We start from the raw sequence: 19325 nt of genomic DNA, 5'->3' as shown, positions 1-19325 counted from the left end.
TTACAGCTTTGTTTGCTTTGAAAAAGCACTTTAGCTCTGCCTGTGCTACCTCAAAATATACAATTACTGGACCTCAACACAGCACCTGGTACTGACAGAACAGGTAACACAGCCCAGCCACTTTAAGCACATACACACCATCCAAATGTCAATAAAAGCAAAATATATGCAAATACGGCAATTATGGACACCCAAACATGGCTTCTCAGCTTATTAGACATGCACATTTCCCACAAGAATTGCCCATTATGTGCTTCTACAAAAGTCACTTGATTGCATGTGCCTTTAATGTGATTGGCTTCTTATTCAAAGATGTTGTGATTTATTGCATAATGACACGGGCTGATTGTATATTAGCTGGCAACGCTTCTCTTGGTGATCATCCAGATTTAGACGATTATATGTCTGTCAATCTCAAACCTCTCTACGGCCCATTTCCTCTTTTGGACGGAAATTAACTGCTATATTAAGAAAGGGTGGTTGTTTTCCCATATCGATGCCAGACTGGTATGAACCAGCGACTACCCAGCAGGTTTGGATTCATACATACGACTGCAATGAGGAAGTCGATGTGGCAGGTAATTAACTGTGAATGCCATGTGATTTAATCATACGCCCCAATCTCATCTAAGATAAAGGGACTCAATTGCAATGTGATTACTTACAGACGTTGCATTTAACAAGCAGGGGATGTGAGTGGGTACATAATGCAGCCTGGTAGCTAGTCCTGTTGCTTTATGGACAAACTATTCTAACATTTGGCGATATATATACGCTACAGCAGCGCTTTATCCCACCACTGGAAATCTGTAAGGGAGCTGAAACTTTGAATTTATGAAGGGACAGTCTCAAAAACGTCAGAATTTGGACAGTGGCCATGAACGGTAAATGTCTGAGCTCTGACCGACACCAAAAAAACTTTTTTTTATTAAATTTTTTTTTTGTCAAGTACTTGTTTCACTCAAGCAAAAGCAACTTATATTACAATTTTTATGTTACGTTATTTTTTCTGGTTCTTTTTGTTAAAATAAACATTAAAATGATGGACTGTCCATGTCTAAGGGGATGGTACTCAACTTACAAAATCAGCATCAGCATCAGAAGTATTTTGCACACTGTACTCCAAATATAAAAGAGAATATTTAACACAGAGACTCTCTCACATGTTGAGTGAGGCCTGTCCTCATTGATTGAACTCCCTTTTTATTCGAAAATTCCCTGCAGCCACGATTGACTTCTAGTTGCAAAATTGTTGACAACTTAATCGGAGCACTTTTTTCTTTCATCATTTGCTAACTGGATGGATCCAGAAGATATCCAAGAGTACGAGTTTCTACATTTATACAGATTATTCTCAAATCTCAAAAGTCTCAAATAGTTTGGCTGTCAAATAATGACAATTTTAATCTAATTAATCTATTTTCAAATTAATTAATCATGATTAATCACCATGTGCAACTATGTGTAAAATATGCCCCCGGGACACAGTTATACAGTTTACATGACTATTTAGCTCATAAAAATACCACCGTGTCTAAAAGTGTAGATGTATGTTCTGGGAATTCTGAGCATACTTAAATGCATCAAATAGAACATCTGCAGTTATGTTAGTGAGTGATAAGAATTTTTCTCTGTCTTTCAGTTTATTTACACCACAAAAATATGCATAATGAAGACATTATCATGATTTTCACTTAGTGTGTCCGTGAATGCATCCTGCGGTCGCCTAGTGACAATGAAGAGGTGTTGTTCCGAAGAGGAGTCCAGATGTGTTAGATGCATACATCGTGTTGGGACTGGACTGCAGGTTAGGATTACGTTATAAAAGAGTGTCGGACTCTGTGAGGACACGACACGATGCTTCCGTCGGCGGTCATAACAGAGATGTGTGGCTTGACATGATGCACATGCGGTAATGACAGAAAATATTAATACAATAAATTAGTTATTATATATATGCTATTTTTGGCAGCTCTAGTTATTATTGTTTATTGTTACATGATGGCTTTTGTTGTATTTCTCCACTTCTGTTTTTTTTTTTTTTTTTTATTTCAGTTCAACAGTATGCCACGGGCGCATAAAAAAACAAAATAAAAATCTGCAGTCCACAAATGGCCCCGTACACGTCTTAAAATCAAGCTTGCAGCCAACTATCTGTCAGTGAGCCACACATGTGGAATTTGCAAGTTATTATTTTGGTTTTCTTCAAGGAATAGTATAACCTAGTATGTTTTCTTATACAAAAAAATATCAGGTTCTGAGGCTTTTTTTTTTTTTAAAGGCCACACATGCAGGTGGCACGAGACGACACCCACCTTGGCTTCAGATTCACTGATGAGTCTCTGAGCCTCTTTGAGCTTGTCACTTTCAATAGTTAACTGCAGATATAGCACACACACACACACACAAGTAGTACAGACACAACACACATCATAAGCACAGCACAGACATGGGGGGGGCAAACAGAGAAGCATAAATGTGGGGAGTGTTAGAAAGACACAGAGGACTAGTAAGCTACAACACATCCAGTAGAGTACAGACAGCAGACATGCACAATATCGGGGAGGTAAAGCGGCGTGAATTAAACACCAAAAATGCAATAAAGTACATCAAACGATGCATTTTCCCTTAGTGAGCTTTTTGTTTTGTGCTTTTACACCTAAATCAAGATGCAATCCATCATCCATCATCTATCTTCAAAGGCATATCAGCATGAAAGCACGTATCTCTTCAATGCAAATCCCTTTTATTTTATTGATTTTATTTTGGAGGAAATGCTAAACATATCTTCACAGTCTTAGATGTATGATGAATGATTTTTGTTGAATGAGACTGTGCTGCTCTGTTCAAACCGCAGACAATGAGGAGAACAATGGGCTGTGGCCCCGTAACCCACCATAGATAGCTTGGCATTGGACCTCACACACGGAATTACTTGAATCGTTATTTAATTCACTTGTTTTCCCCATGCACCAGCAAGCCTAAAATATAAGACGGCTGATTTTAATAGCCCATATCCTTCCGTCGGCCATCTTTCATTTTAGAAGCTCTGATGCTACCTCTGAAAAAATAAAAATAAAAATAAAAATAAAAATAAAAATAAAAATAAAAATAAAAATAAAAATAAAAATAAAAATAAAAATAAAAATAAAAATAAAAATAAAAATAAAAAAATAAATACATAAATAAATAAAAAAAATAAAAAAAATAAATAAATAAATAAATAAATAAATAAAATCATAAATCCGACATAAATGCAAGGATGAATATTCTGCCATTCTTCTGATTGTATTCCATGTATTCCACTTTTCCAGGTGAATGGCACTGACCGGGCAGAAAAAGCTGTTCATGAGCTGAGAATAAACCCTCGTTTACGGCGGTAAATTGGTTCCAGACTTGACTGTGGTAAGTGAATTTCCACTGAATTGGATTCTTTATTTGTATATCAAATATTTTCATAGTTAGAGTATCGAAAACCTGTTTACGAACATCTAAATGTGTTGTACCTGAATGCACCTTTACACTTGTATTGGACCCAGTACAGTGAATTTAATAAGAGTAAAAAAAGCCATTTAAAACAGAAATAAGAAATGTGCTGGTGTGCGTTTTTGGTGTGCATTTTTATTTTAAACATTACAGTGTAGAATGCTACATCATTTGCAGCATCTTCTGAATACTGAAGTATGCTAGTTCATTTGGCTATTTTTATTTTTGAAAATGGTATGCACGGCGCGGGAGTGGTTAGCGTGCAGACCACACAGCTAGGAGACCTAAGTTCGATTCCACCCTCGGCCATGTTTGTGTGGAGTTTGCATGTTCTCCCCGTGCATGCGTGGGTTTTCTCGGGGTACTCCGGTTTCCTCCCACATTCCAAAAACATGCTAGGTTAATTAGCCACTCCAAATTGTCCATAGGTATGAATGTGAGTGTGAATGGTTGTTTGTCTATATGTGCCCTGTGACTGTGGCTGGCAACCGGTCCAGGGTGTACCCCGCCTCTCGTCAGCTGGGATAGGCTCCAGCACCCCCGCAAACCTTGTTGAGGATAAGCAGTACAAAATGAATGAATTAATTAATGTATGAAAATACTTTATGTAGGCCAAAAAATATGCATATTTATTTTAGTAATAACAGGCCGTATTCTACCATGAAACAGCGTAATTGAAATCATGGAATTTGGACTGTGAAGTACCAAGGGACAGTCACTGTGTGGCAGTAATGACACCAAACATGAAGACATTACATTGCATTACATAACATTACATTGCATTGCATTACATTAACACTGCATGAAGTCATGAAGTCAGCCATGGCATCTCCGACATGGTAGAGTGAAAAAATGTTCTCTTCTCATCCCAAGTGAAAATGGTACGTTTTTGGCTTCTTACGTTTCAAAGAAATCAATTCAAGGCTAACAGGTTAGCTCTCTAGTAGCAGCATAAGCATCGCAATGCAAAATTGAATAATAGGAGTGTAAAGGTGACTATTCACTAGTATGCCAAGTCTACAGGGCTCTAATAATGTAATACAATAATATTAATGCTGTTCTGTGTGAACAGCACCGACACAGTAAAAATGTCGGGTGTGAGTTACAGTAAAAACGTGTCTGATACCCGGCGACCTCTTATAACGATAGCGGAACATTGGACGTCTACATGGTTCATATAGAACCTGCAAAAAGGAGGCTAAATTTAACACGAGTGTAAAAGAGGCTAGTCATGCATGAAGCAAACACGGTTATGGGCAAGTCATTTCAAGAAGGATTGTCTAAATATTTAATGTGCATTAAATTGCAGCCCAAAATAAACAGTCTTATAGTGATTTATTGCATCATGAAAAGGAAACTTGCCTGATCTCTTTACGAAATACTAGATGGCAGCCTTGGATTATATCATAATAGGAGAATATTATATCAAATTGTAACCAGACTAGGCGGAGCGGAACCAGCTCCTCCCGGGTTCGAGCGAGGTCAGCAAGGAGACTGTCAGCGTGTTAAAAGCTATTAATGGAAAGGCGCAGAGTTCCGCTGTGTACTACTGCAGTGCTACATTATTCATCACATCTCCAGTCCAATTGCAGTGAATCGCTTCCTCTTCCTTTCTTGCAGCCGCGGCAAAGGTTTGGGGGGGAAGGCGCGCCGATTCCCACTTGTTGTGATTCCCGTGTCCCTTTGTTGATGTTTCGAGGCGGAGGCGCCACTCAAATCAATTGGGGGATAATCAAAAAGGCACATCAAACAGGCTTGCTTGTTACAATGGCAAAGTTCCTGAAAAGCGACTCATTAAATGTGGCTGCTTCACAAACAAGGTGTGGAGAAAGGACTCAGGCAGGCATGTGTTTTAATATCTGACAGCCATTCTCCGGAGATGAAAGGTTAGGGTTAGCTTCCACTTCATCCCCATTCTGCAAAATAATATAACATGCCTGTGATGGCGGGATAGCTTTGATAGAAAGGGCTGAACGTGTGCGCTTGTGCCCATTTAAAGGCTCCGCGTTCGCATGGTTAATGGCTTCTCCCGCGCTCGTGTCAAGCGTGGATTAGGCAGCGAAACACACTTATACACACAGACGCACGTGTTTGTGTGGGTGAAGTGACACACTCGCAATTGTCAGAGAGGGTGACACTGTTGTTTTGTTCACCGCTTCAGATAGCATTTGAGTGACAGATGCAAATAACTCACACCAAGATCAAAACGCAACACTCGATCGGGTATTAGTTCAGATGCATAATTAAACGTCATGGCCAAACCGGGAATATATATATATTTATATTTATATTTATCTATGAGCACCCAGTATATTTGGAAAATAAAAAATAAGTATAATCAAGTATTAATTATGGCTACTAATAAAGTATAATCAAGTATTAATTATGGCTACTACTAATAATGTAATATAATCACTGTCATTTTTAAAATGTAAATAGATACTCATGTAATATAATACAATATAACATTATATTCATTTTCTACCGATTATCGTCACGAGGGTCGTGGGGGTGCTGGAGCCTATCCCAGCTGTCTTCGGGCAGGACTGGTCGCCAGCCAATCCCAGGGCACATATAGACAAACAACCATTCACACTCACATTCATACCTATGGACAATTTGGAGTGGCTAATTAACCTAGCATGTTTTTGGAATGTGGGAGGAAACCGGAGTACCTGGAGAAAACCCACGCATGCACGGGGAGAACATGCAAACTCCACACAGAGATGGCCGAGGGTGGAATTGAACCCGGGTCTCCTAACTGTGAGGTCTACACGATAACCACTTGACCGCCGTGCATATAACATTATATGATATAATATAATAGGATGTCAGTCATCTTGATGCAAATGAGTGCACTAGTCTGTTGAATCCAGCAGAGGCACTAGTGATTCGGTCTAGTGCTAGTTTGCAGTGTTAATTGATCAAGATCAATTAATCAAATGTCCATGTCTAGCATATACAGATACAGTAATCCCTTGTTTCTCGTGGTTAATAATAATAATAATAATAATAATAATAATAATAATAATAATAATAATAATAATAATAATAATAATAATAATAATAATAATAATAATAATAATAACACCCATATGTGTGTTAGCAAGAAGTAACGTCTGCGGTTAAGAGTTGAGTTTTAGCTGCAAGGCCACAACAGTAACTAGTGTTCTTATTATGTCATTGTTATTATTATCATTATTATTAGTATGACTGTTGTGTGATAATTTAAACATTCAATAAAAGCCTGTTGTTTCAGTGATCAAATCTCACCAAACCATTACTGACACCTTGTGACCAATGTAGAATACTACATTCGCAATTTCAATGCACCTTCTTAATTCCTTGTATTTCAATTTTAGTTCATTTAGCCATTTTTATGCAGCAGTGTAGTGCATCAACAATGACTTTCCACCCACTTTGTCCTGTGAGACGAGTTCTGGACGGTTTTCAGTGAAGGTAGGGTCACTTAAATACATTTGCATAAAAAAAACACATTAAAAAAACCGCATAAAAAAAACACATTTCACGATCGATCTGCGTTATTTTCTCTTTGTTGGTATCATATCATCAAATGCCATGTCATCCATGTCATAAAGTCCAAACTGCTCCTTTAATTTTAATCGAAAATATGTAACATTTACCCATATATGCGTATTTTATGACAAATAGGCCATATCCAAGCGCAAAATAGCATGTTTTAACAACAACAACAAAATTAGAACAGTGATGTGGTGAAGGGCGGCTGTATTGTCAAACTTGAAGTATTAAAAGTTTAAAAGAAGAAAGGGTTTGGACTCTCCGGGGCTTATCTGTTCTACACTCCCTGCTAATGCACCGCAGTCTGTCGGTCTTCAAAAGGTAGGCCTGTCGGCAGGAGATGTGTTATGGATATAAACTTTTTTTTTTTAAAAAGTGGGCAAACTAACATAATCGCAATCCAAACCGTGAGGGAGGGGAGTTTCAGGTGAGGAGAAGCCTTCAAACGTGATGATGTCATTAAAAACCGGCAATCAGTAATGTGGAAGTGCGGGAGTGATGAGCCGGTCGTGTATGAATGCAGCTAACAAGTGAACATATGGAGTGTAGAATGACTTTGCAGCAAGGACGTATCCACTATTTATGGAGGTGCTAACACCAGTATCCACACATGAAAGATGTGGCCGGGCCATCTTTCAATATTGGTTTACGTCAAATTCCATGAGCTTTCCTTTCAAGAGACACAACTAAAGTGTTTGGAATTGGGTTAAGGCGGAGGAAGAAGTCATTTTCTGCTCTGGAAATTGAAGGTTTTGCCTGGGAAGAAATGTTTTCAAAGGCCGGAAAAGAAATGCAATCCACCTCAGAGATGATAGGATTACATAGGAAAAGCTTCAATGCAGAAATCCAACTTAAGGAGATTGACCCTTTATTAAATCAAACGCTCAAGTACCCACTTATGCCTGTTTTATACTGTACCATTTTTGCACTCTTATACAGTGAACGCAAGCCACACTGTACGGACTAGATGATGGAAATAAATGGAGAGATAAATAATTTAATGAATGTTCACACCTTGTGCATTGAAAGGAGGCCATTACAGAGTAACAGTTAGGCTCTACCTGCAGCATAATAGCGTATGTCCACCTCGGGTTGTTGTTATGGCAACAGTAAGCCACTTTGCGCCCTTGGACCTGATGATATCGGCTGTTATTGAGTGGACATGGTAATATTAACGTCATTTCATGTTGTGATTCTATTGGTTTAAACAAAAAAATAGGATGGATAAAATAGGCAACCGATTTCCCGGGTTCTGAAGTACAATCGGACCCGTGATAAAGGTGGGATGTCACCTGTGTGAAAGCGCATCTTGCTATGGCGATGAAAAATTTAGCATGTTTAACCGTCATTTTCCAGCTTCTGCGGTAGTATCAGAGCGGTGACAAATGGTAATGGTTTTATTTCATTTGAACGTGCATCAGATTACAATTGAATGCATCACATAATCAGTTCCCAGTTCCACATGTCCAAAAGGAATAGGAAGAAGCAAAGCTTATTAAATCCTACCCCTCCATCTGGTACTTTTACAATCACTAACTGTTACATTTGTTCACTTCCTGCTTTCCTAATATAGTTTAAGGTACATTTTTAGTTGTTTTTTTACATTTTTTTCCCCGTACCGAAGTACGAGGTGTTATGACTATAAAATAACAACGCGTGGTAGCTTATTCTACAACTGCGATGGACGAATGTGTTAAGACAGTACCCTCTTTCACAGGAGGGAAGGGAACTGACTAAGGAAGTCAATTAGAGCTGGCAATGTTGCAACTTGTTTCCCTGTGTGAAAAGCACACACAACTCAAGGCATAACAGTATGGAGGACCAAAACTGCCAAAATAATAAATAAATAAATAAATAAAAGTGAAAATAAAAACAAAAATGAAAAAAAATCAAAAAAATTAAATAAAAAAAATATATAAATGGAAATAAAAACAAAAATAAAAAATATATACATAAATAAATGAAAGCAAAAATAAATACAAAAATAAAAAACAAGATTCAAAAATTAAAAATATATATATTTTTGTTTTTATTTCCATTTATATTTATTTTTTTGCATTTATTTTTTTTTCTTTTTTTCATTTTTGTTTTTATTTCCACTTTTATTTATTTATTATTTTGGCAGTTTTGGTCCTCCATATAACAGAGGCAGGACACCGCATGATGTTATCAATGCTCTGATAGCAAGATTCTGTGTTGTTGCGTTCTGTATGAAATGCATATACAAATATACAAATGGGATCAAAGGATGTCTGTGTGAAAGAGGGTACTCCTACATTTCTGGCAGTGATGTTTAGATGATGTTTTTTCCTCTCATCTACCAGTTCTAATGCAAGATGTAAAATCGCTACAACTAATTTCTCAGCTACAATAACCAGTAAAGGGATTTTTAAAGATGATGCATCAGTCAGGGCGAGAGGCTGAGTCTCCAAAATCACCAGCGAAACCAACAACAGTTGTGGAAAGAACAGAGACGTTTTTTTGGTGGATTTACCTGAGACTCCAGGGCCTGGATCTTCCCCTCCAGCTCTTTGATTCTCTCCTCCTTCTTTTGAGACTCGGCCTGGGCCTCCTGCCGCGCGCTGAACTCCTCGTCAAACTGCAAAGAAAAAGAGGACACAGACATGTCGTGCGCAGAACAGACGTGATGAAAACGTCGGGGCAGGAGAGCGGCGGGGCGTCTCCGGAGACGGAGCGAGGCCTCAGGGCACATCAACAAACACAAAAAATGCACGGCGTCTTTTTTTTTATTTTTTATTCTATTTGTGGTTCTCATAGCCCGGGAGTCCTGTTGTCCTTTATCTTTGTTTCAGGTCTGCCTTTCATACATGCTGATGGATTTAACCTTTGCACAAACCAAGACATGTCACCACAATGACTTCACAGGCCCAGCAGGGAGCACACGGGCCCGAAAAGAAACATACCCAGGAGCGGCTTGGTGTCACAACTAAAGAGGCTGACAAATACGTTCTAATAGTATGCATTAGCATATACTAGCATGGCATGTAAACATTCCAAATTCACTTAACTTCCCATAAGGAAAAGCTTTTCTCCAAGATGCCCCTCCAGATGCATGAAAACACCTGCACAAAAGTTAAGCTCGGGCCTTGCACCGTGCACAAATCAGAAGCTGGCCATTGATTCTTGTAATGCTGATACGGATCATGTAGTGTCGCAGCCAGCTATTGATTAAAGCATGGAAAATCAATAGCTTGTCTGGGAGCTCTGCGGAAGAAAAGACTTTCCTGATAGGAGTCGGCCAAGCAAAGGGGGGGGGTTTCAAGTGATTAATGCCTCACCTTTTTGGAGTACTCGGCAGCTTTCTGCTCGCTCTCTTCAACTTTGGCTTTGTCCACACACTGCTCTGCAAGACATCACACACACAACATTGCAATATTTATAGGAATATGCACTACTTTTTCTCGCACTATGAACCCTGCAGCTTATACTGTGATGTGGCTTATTTGTCGTGTTCTGGTCTAGCAAGATTAAAACGTGACAATATTTCTCAATGTCTCATCCACACTAGGCCTGGGATGATAACAAATACATGTATCACAAAATAAATGAAAATAAACTCAAATCCCCTATTATGCTCATTTTTCAGGCCTTTTTTATTAAGTTGTGGACTCCTATAGAGCAGCTACACACAATACCAAGCACTGAAAGCATTCAAGTTCTTCCAGAATCTGCACCTATTCAGCTGTATTTCTTTGGATTCCGTCATTACCACGAAAACGGTCTGTTTTAATGTAGTCCACCCATGGCCCGCCTCCAGGCACGCCCACTCTGCTGTGGTTGGTCACAATTCCAAGTGCATAGAAACTCTTCTGGTTTCTGCCACAAACCATTTAGGAGTTGATGAACCATGTAAGAGTTTATAATAAACGCAGATGCCGAATATAAAGATGAGTGAATATAAAGATTCCGTTTTGTGACGCCAACTTTATAGGAGTAGATGAACGGCGATTCATTTCCAACCACTTGGTGCCTGATGGTGTCGACTTTAGGAATTGGTAACAAATGCGGGTTCTCCTTGGAGGCAAAGGGACTTGCTAGCAAGTAAACAGCAGCAGCACTTGGGGGAGGGCAGAGGAAGCAGAGTTTTGGGGAGGGCAGAGAGTTTATATATAAGGAAGTCTGCCACTCTGTGACATCACAAGGTAGCAGTTTTACCACACCTTCTCAAACCGAGTGTTCTGAGCCATCCCAAACTTCTTTCAAGGCTCACTTCCAAATGTGCAGACCTCATTATCTGAAACTTTGGCATGGTTTAACACAAGAATACAACATTCTAACTATATTCATAGGTCAGAAAAGTGGAAAATTATCATTCATCCAGGTCGGGCATTCTCATGTTCAATCTATCAATTACCAATTCATTTTTATGTCGAGGACACTCCGGCTATACATTTTTATTTTTAATATTCCTGCTGTCACCCGCACCATTAGTGTTTTGACAACCCAACACGTCCCCAACTGCCACCCCAAACATGCATAAGCAAAGTATCGGAGAAAGCATATCCTGGACTGTGGACCCGGACTGTGACGGTGCACTGTAGTTAAAAACCTATAAACCCGACAATTTGCATGAAACCATGCCCACAAATGTTAGACTAAGTGTTAGATTAAGATTATGTTAAGATTAAGTGTTAGATCAAAAATTACAGATCTATTGGTGTAAAAGTATTAACTACTATTGGCTCCATATTTGCTGAAATGGCCTGTTATGGTTTGAGTGGGTTAAAATCCCGTCTCGTCTTTTTCTCATAGACCCAATCTTTTTGTCTCGTGACACTCACATCATTTAGATAAGGTCACAATAATTGAGTTACTTCCCACTGTGTTTTTCTTAATGTCATGCATCACTTCAAATGGCTGAAGTGTCAAAGTATCAATATTTTGATTTATGAAACAATTTTAGAGACTAAAGATCTGGACCACTATTCACAAAGCATCCTCAAAGAGAGCTCATTAACTTAGCAAAGAATGTTAGCTTATGACTAAGACCTGTGATTGGTTGTTACGGCTAGGGAAATAGTAGCCCCCCAGAAAAGTTGTTCATCGTTGTCCTCCTCCTTCTCCTCCTGGGAACTAAAACCACCAAAGTTGAAACTTGAACTCTGAGTGTTGGAACTGAACAGCCCCACATTTCCCTCTGCAGTCCTCGGCTCTTTTCTTCTTTCGTTCTCGCTACCACCGCCACCCTCGTCCCGAGGGAAATCAGCCCCCAAGCTCATGCTGTCCTCCCCAGCATGTAGCAGTCCAAACCCCCAAAAACCATTGCGACAGTGGACCTCCCAACACCTCTCTACGCAGTCCAGAGCAGTCCCAGGTAGTCCCGAGCAAAAAACGTTAGCTGGATCGCCTTCAACCTGATAGCCGCACATCGCATGCACCTTTCCACACGTTCTCCACGATGAGTAGTGCGAATCGATTCCGAAATTTTGATACCTCCAATACCAGGGCCCGCATTCCCATTTCACATCACTCTTAGAAGGATCTTCGACTTCCTTAGCTTGTAAGACTTTTCTTGGGATTTTTCCTTAAAGTTATTCATAAAGAGAAATCTTAAGGCATTAAAAAGTGTGTGTGTGGGGGGGGGACTTTTAAGACGCCAAAGAGTGTTTCCTGAAATTTTGTAGTTCACCTGTTGCGGATTCGCAGATTTTTTTAAGTGCAAATTTGCTTGTTTGTTTTTTTTTTTTTTTACAGAGTAAGACATGCATTGTATTCTACGTCATTGTGGTGTATTATAGCAATCTATCGCTGCCCTGTTGTATGCGTTGCTACCAGTTTTCCCCCGCGTTACAACATGGATGCCCGCAGCTTTTTTACTTTTACATTTTTGTTGTCCCACCATTCATCCCACCAAGGTATTTTGTCAAAAACAAAATGTGCAGGATAAAGTTTGGACTTTAAATGTTCATGTCAATAGGTACCAATTAGATGGGTGAAGTCCACATCCAGTCTTCTGGAGCCAAAGTCAGGGTCCATCCCGTTTCGATGCAAGACCACCTGTGATACGCATTCCTCAATCACCTTGTAGTACTGAGGCCTGGTGGGGTCACAAAGCATGAAGAAGAACAATTACAGGAGATATGAATAACACAAACGCTACGCAGCTAATTATCCGTAAATGACTCGCTTAGCCCAGCTAGAGGTCACAAAATGCCAGTTGAGGGGAAAAAAATCGGGGTTCCTGGCGAGAAAATAGTGGCCTTGTTAAATTTGATCACTCGCTTCACTCCTCTCCTATCCTGCTATCATGAAATGAGCAGATAATGGGGCGCATGAGTATGCGTTAGTGTGTGCGTTTCAAGGTGACAGTAGCCACGGTCAAGCTTGGCCTCTTGCGTAATTTTAAATCATCTTTGCCAATTACAGCAACCATAAAATGAGATGTGTAAATCTAATTAGTCTAATGTGTGTAACAGAAAGCACAATGGCCGGGAAAACATGTCAGCCAGTTAGGAGTGTGCTCGGCGTGCTATTGAGCGGTGTGTGTGTGTGTGTGTGTGTGTGTTCCAGCCCAGGGCCGATACGTGACCTTTTTGCCAGTGACACTATCAACTTTAATTGCATGTGACATTTAGCAAATACATTGCCATTTAAGATGAGTTCCTAACTGAGAAATAATAATTTTTTAAGCACAGCATTGACCCCCAAAGTTCATGTGCAATTCTTGACGTGATAAAGCAAAGTTTTCACAAGTCTGCATCATTAGAACTTTATGTTACGTCCAATCTCAATATCACTTGCATGTATTAGAACCTTAGAACCTTAGAACCTTAGGCTCCAGCACACCCCTGCAAACCTAATGAGGATAAGCGGCATAGAAGATGGATGGGATGGATGGGATGGATGGGATGGATGGGATGGATGGGATGGATGGGATGGATGGGATGGATGGGATGGATGGGATGGATGGGATGGATGGGATGGATGGGATGGATGGGATGGATGGAAGGATGGATGGAATGATGGACGGGTAGATGGATGGATTTACAGCACCGTTTATTGTGTGTATTTCTTATTTGTTTATGATTATTTGTATTCATTTTTTTTCATCATGTGTATTACTTTATTCCTGCTCCCTAGCACCAGTGGGTATTATTCATAAACTGTTACTATTGTACTAATTTGTGTGATACAAATGTTTATTATTATTATTATTATTATTATTATTATTATTATTATTATTATTATTATTATTATTATTATTATTATTATTATTATTATTATTATCCAGCACACCCCTGCAAACCTAATGAGGATAAGCGGCATAGAAGATGGATGAGATGGATGGGATGGATGGGATGGATGGGATGGATGGGATGGATGGGATGGATGGGATGGATGGGATGGATGGGATGGATGGGATGGATGGGATGGATGGGATGGATGGGATGGATGGGATGGATGGGATGGATGGGATGGATGGGATGGATGGGATGGATGGGATGGATGGGATGGATGGGATGGATGGAAGGATGGATGGAAGGATGGATGGAATGATGGACGGGTAGATGGATGGATTTACAGCACCGTTTATTGTGTGTATTTCTTATTTGTTTATGATTATTTGTATTCATTTTTTTTCATCATGTGTATTACTTTATTCCTGCTCCCTAGCACCAGTGGGTATTATTCATAAACTGTTACTATTGTACTAATTTGTGTGATACAAATGTTTATTATTATTATTATTATTATTATTATTATTATTATTATTATTATTATTATTATTATTATTATTGTTATTATTATTATTATTACTATTATTATTATTATTATTATTATTATTATTATTATTATTATTATTATTATTATTATTATTATTATTATTATTATTATCATCATTATTATTATTGTTGTTGTTGTTCTTATTATTATTATTATTCATTTTCCTCATGAGGGTCGTGAGGGTGCTGGAGCCTATCCAAGCTGTGTGCGGGCGAGAGGCGGGGTACACCCTGGACTGGTCGCCAGCCAGCCAATCACAGGGCACATATAGACAAACAACCATTCACACTCACATTCATACCTATGGACAATTTGGAGTGGCTAATTAACCTAGCATGTTTTTGGAATGTGGGAGGAAACCGGAGTACCCGGAGAAAACCCACGCATGCACGGGGAAAACATGCAAACTCCACACAGAGATGGCCGAGGGTGGAATTGAACCCTGGTCGCCTAGCTGTGAGGTCTGTGCGCTAACCACTCGACCACTGTGCAGCCATTATTATTATTGTTATTTATTATTATAATACATGTATTTATATAATTTATGCAAATTCCGAATGTGGATTCCTTTAATTTCTTTAAGTAAAAAAGATGCTTAAAGAGTGAATGGTCCTGTTAGAAAGTATTTGGGTCAATCATCACAATGATTTGTGTCTTCAAACACACAAAGAGGGTTATGTTATCAACTTGTGGCGAGGTCTTCGGCAAAGCAAAAGAGAAATGAAAATAAACATTTAGGTGCTCTTATTCCAAGAAATAAAAAGCCACACATTAAGGGTTGAGCTGGCAGCTTCGCCCACTCGTGATTGGATGAAGCTCACGAGCATCGCCCTGCACGGCTTAAGCGTGGTGCCACTCGGCTTACAACTGTCACCCGTGTACGCTGCATTATTATCTCAATAAGCCGCCCTATTTTCCAGCCGTCCTCCATCCTCTGCCACCACCAGGCGGGGGTTTTGAGGATGGGAGGCCGTGTGATGACGGAGAGAGTGACCCAGAACTGTCAGACCCCTCCGTGGTGGGCAGGGCCGGGCTCCAAAAAAGCCAGCGTATGTCCCGCTGCATCTTTTTTTTTTTTTTTTGCGACTCTGGCACCTCCATTTCTTCCAACGATAGCTCATAGTTGAGTGTGATTCCAGTCAATGGATCCAGCTCTCCTCCACACAGCCAGTGTAATCCCCATATCGACTGGCTCCAAAAGAGCAGATCTGCTCTATATTTACAGGGCGGGTTTGATGTGCTCTCATTCATTAGGGCTTGCAGTGAGAGATTAATTATCAAAAATAAACCAAGCCCCCGAGGCAGAGAGCAACAACACAAGCTGGCTTTAAGAGCAATGACAGCACTGGAACACTTTGCCCAATATACGTACAGCATCCTCAAATACTCAAATACAGTATATTATATTCCCTACACTCTGGACGCCACGCCACAATTAATCGCCAATTGTGCTGTCCACGTGAATCAAAAAAGAACTCCACACTTTATATAGACGTCTCCTTTAAGTGCTGCTGAGCCGCAGAGTCAGCATGGCATCTGTAAAGCTGACGTTTACGGTGGAGTTTAGAGAGAAGATGTGACAGTGGTAAAGCAGTTGTAATTTCACAGCAAACATTTTAAAATTTAATCCCAAAAAGACAAATAGGGATTATCCTCACTACGGTCGCCAGCCTATGCTGGAGCCTATCCCAGCTGACTTTGGGCGAGAGGTGGGGTACACCCTGGACTGGTCATCAACCAATCGCAGGGAACATGTAAACAAACAATCATTCACACATAGATGCTCGGATTTATCTGCAGCCTCCGTCTATTGACGCTAATTGCATTTAGCTCAGCATTGAAGGTATTTGCTCATATTTTGGCTAGCTAACAATAAAGTTAAAATCAAGCACATATGAAGATATTTTTTTAGTACGCGATGCAGCGTATAGAGAACTAGAGTGATGACCAAGGCAGGAGATATCTGCTACTATGTATGATATGGCTTGTTTACAGCACAAGAAATGGCAGAACGTTCCAGACGTTCCTGGCATCGTCCTTGCTGACGAGAAAGACAGAGATGGGCCGGTGATGCTGAAACCACGGCGACAACGCTTTCTGATTGGTCCGCGTCTTGCACAATCTTGAAATGTATAAAAAGCCGGGCAGGGAAAGAAAGGGTGCTTTTTGCAGCTGCGCTGTACTAAGACCCAACTTACTGTGGGTATACAGGGAATGCAATTAAGCCCAAACGTCTGTATTAGATATTGTTTGTATCAGGAATAAATACGCTGGTTTTCATATATTTGGTTATTTAGTCTTCCCATATCCTCAATTCGACACCCACAAGGAGATCGCCTCGAAGTAAGGGAGGTCGAGATTTCCTTCAGCATCAACTACCAGCAACCAGTGGTTCTGTTTCATAAGACACCTCCTACATACTGTTTAGGCTCATTTTCTTGTTGGAGTATCAAGCCCCGGCGCAACTTCAACTTTGTCAATGTTTCTTGAACACTGTTGGCAAGAATCTGCTGATACTGACTGGAATCCACGAGGCCTTCAACTTGAACAAGAACGCCAGTACCTGCACTGGCCACACAGCCCCACAGCATGATGGAACCACCACCAAATGTTACTGTGGGTAGCAAGTGTTTGTCTCGGAATGCTGTGTTCTTCATCCGCCATGCATACCGCCCCTCGTTATGTCCAAATAACCACATTTTAGAAGCTGGCTTGTGCAAATGTGCTTTAGCATACCTCAAGTGTTTCCGGCAAGGTTTCTTCCGCATGATTTTCCCATGCAGCATCCCCTTGTGCAAAGTGCACTGAATAAGTTGAAATATGCACACTCCAACACCAACGGCACCAAGATCATGTTGTAGGTCTTTGGAGCAGGTCTGTGGGTTGAGTTTGACTGTTCATCCATCCTTGGCCTCTGCTTATTGGAGATCTTCCTTGGCCTGCCACTCCGGGCCTTAACTAAAACTGTGCCTGTGGTCTTCACTGTGTTCCTCAGAGTGGAACCTGACAGCTGAAATCTCTGACCTAGCTTTTTGTATCCTTCCCCAACACCATGATGTTGAACAATATTTGCTTTCAGGTCATTTGACAGTTGTTTTGAGGTAAACTTATAAAACTCTTAGATGTTTCTAAGCAAAACTCCATGTTTATAAGCAACACCATATTCTTCAAGTGTGAGTTTCTAAATCTGGCTTGGATTACGATCCACGAATGGACACCGAAGCCGAGCTGGAGAAAGGATGTAGTTTTTCTTCTTTTTTTTATGTGAATCTACCCCCTCCGTCACTTCCCCCTTATAGATGAGAGATGCATTATTTATAACTCCAAGGGTCGAGCAACTTGTCTATGATAAATTAATCTCCCTCTTATCATCATCATCATCATCATCCCCTCGCTTTGCAACATTCTTTTTATAAGTCTGCAAAAAAGGCCTGACACAGCAGTGAATTCATCAGTGTCACTCGATTCGCAGCTCTACCCTTCCTTCCTTACGTGCTTGCTTGCCCGGTGACTGACATACAGTATCTTCTTCTAAAAGGCAAGAAATAAAAGCAACACTTTAGAGGCGTGTAGTAATTCCAAGTTGCAAAATAGCACTATGGCACTTTTTTAAAGCACACAAGGTGGGTTTGAAAACATATACGTTTAAGTAGTAGGGATGCTCCGATCAGGGTTTTACGCGGCCGATTCCAATCAGTGATGAGTGATGCCGATACTGATCGTACTATTGGCTATATGATATGAAGGGGAAAACATAAAAACACCCTAATTTATGCAAATCATATTTGGCTTACTTTTTAAAGAAAACATTATATCAGTTGTGAAATTTAGAGGATAAGACGCCTTCTTCCAGCAGACTTTGGATGCGAGAGCATACTCCATGGTGCTCCAGCAGGCCCACCAGGAAGTGCAAACCCGGTGTCCTCCACCATCGACCAAGGCCGGCCTTCCAGTGCGATAAATCCAACCATTTTTCCTTAGACCTCTGACTACCACGCACATACAGGTGAGTGATGATCACATTGCAAGCCACAAAAACTCACTGTCTCATGGGACAAAAACGAGCTCCAAACTAACCGCATTGCTTGTTGAAAACAAAAAGTCACATTTGGAGTCGAGATTGGTCTGAGCATCCTTAATATGCACAACAGCGCACCCTATAGCTAAGTTAACATTAAGCAAGGTTTGCAGACCTTACATGGCTTTAAGATCAAGCATATCTGGTTATATTTTTGCTCTGATGTATTGAATGTTGAGTTAGATGTCATACTGCTGTTATGATGTCCTACGATTGACATAGCTCATGCATTTACTGGTGTTCCGGATACAGTGGAAACACTTTCCCATCTGTACCAATTAGAGGCCAAACGATATGGGATCGTTTTAGGGCCCATGTCAATATTGAGGGCTGAAAAAAGACCATATATTGGCTGTTATGTACATGGTGTAAAAAAATGTTTCTCTAGTCGTCTTCTCTGCTGCAGCCGAATGAATGCGACTGGAAGAGCTGCACCTCACTGATCGCGGGTATGCTGGAGCCTACCCCAGCTGTT

General features: G+C 40.2%; 1 protein-coding gene and 1 long non-coding RNA gene across 7 annotated transcripts in view; one reads left to right on the top strand and one right to left on the bottom strand.

Moving 5' to 3' along the window:
- diaph2 (diaphanous-related formin 2) overlaps positions 1 to 19325 on the bottom strand; it is a 388637-nt gene that overhangs the window by 231557 nt on the left and 137755 nt on the right. For 5 of the 6 annotated variants that reach the window (XM_078788633.1, XM_078788638.1, XM_078788635.1 and 2 more), the window contains 4 exons: positions 12969 to 13084; positions 10326 to 10390; positions 9521 to 9625; positions 2316 to 2378 (listed from right to left, as the gene is read on the bottom strand). In XM_078788633.1, the coding sequence (XP_078644759.1) occupies positions 2316 to 2378; positions 9521 to 9625; positions 10326 to 10390; positions 12969 to 13084 (349 nt within the window). The remainder of the gene's footprint in view (positions 1 to 2315; positions 2379 to 9520; positions 9626 to 10325; positions 10391 to 12968; positions 13085 to 19325) is intronic. The other variant, XM_078788637.1, reaches the window with a different exon arrangement.
- Positions 321 to 19123, top strand: LOC131131658 (uncharacterized). The gene is made up of 3 exons (XR_013625471.1): positions 321 to 578; positions 3315 to 3405; positions 18626 to 19123. It is a non-coding gene; the product is annotated as an uncharacterized LOC131131658 (long non-coding RNA).

This window comes from Doryrhamphus excisus, linkage group LG23 (genome assembly GCF_037039965.1).
Source record: "Doryrhamphus excisus strain RoL-2023G ecotype Guam linkage group LG23, RoL_Dexc_Guam_v1.1, whole genome shotgun sequence".
Classification (NCBI taxonomy): domain Eukaryota; kingdom Metazoa; phylum Chordata; class Actinopteri; order Syngnathiformes; family Syngnathidae; genus Doryrhamphus; species Doryrhamphus excisus.
The sequence above is the reverse complement of the archived record's forward strand: the minus strand, read 5'-3'. Positions and strand labels throughout refer to the sequence as shown.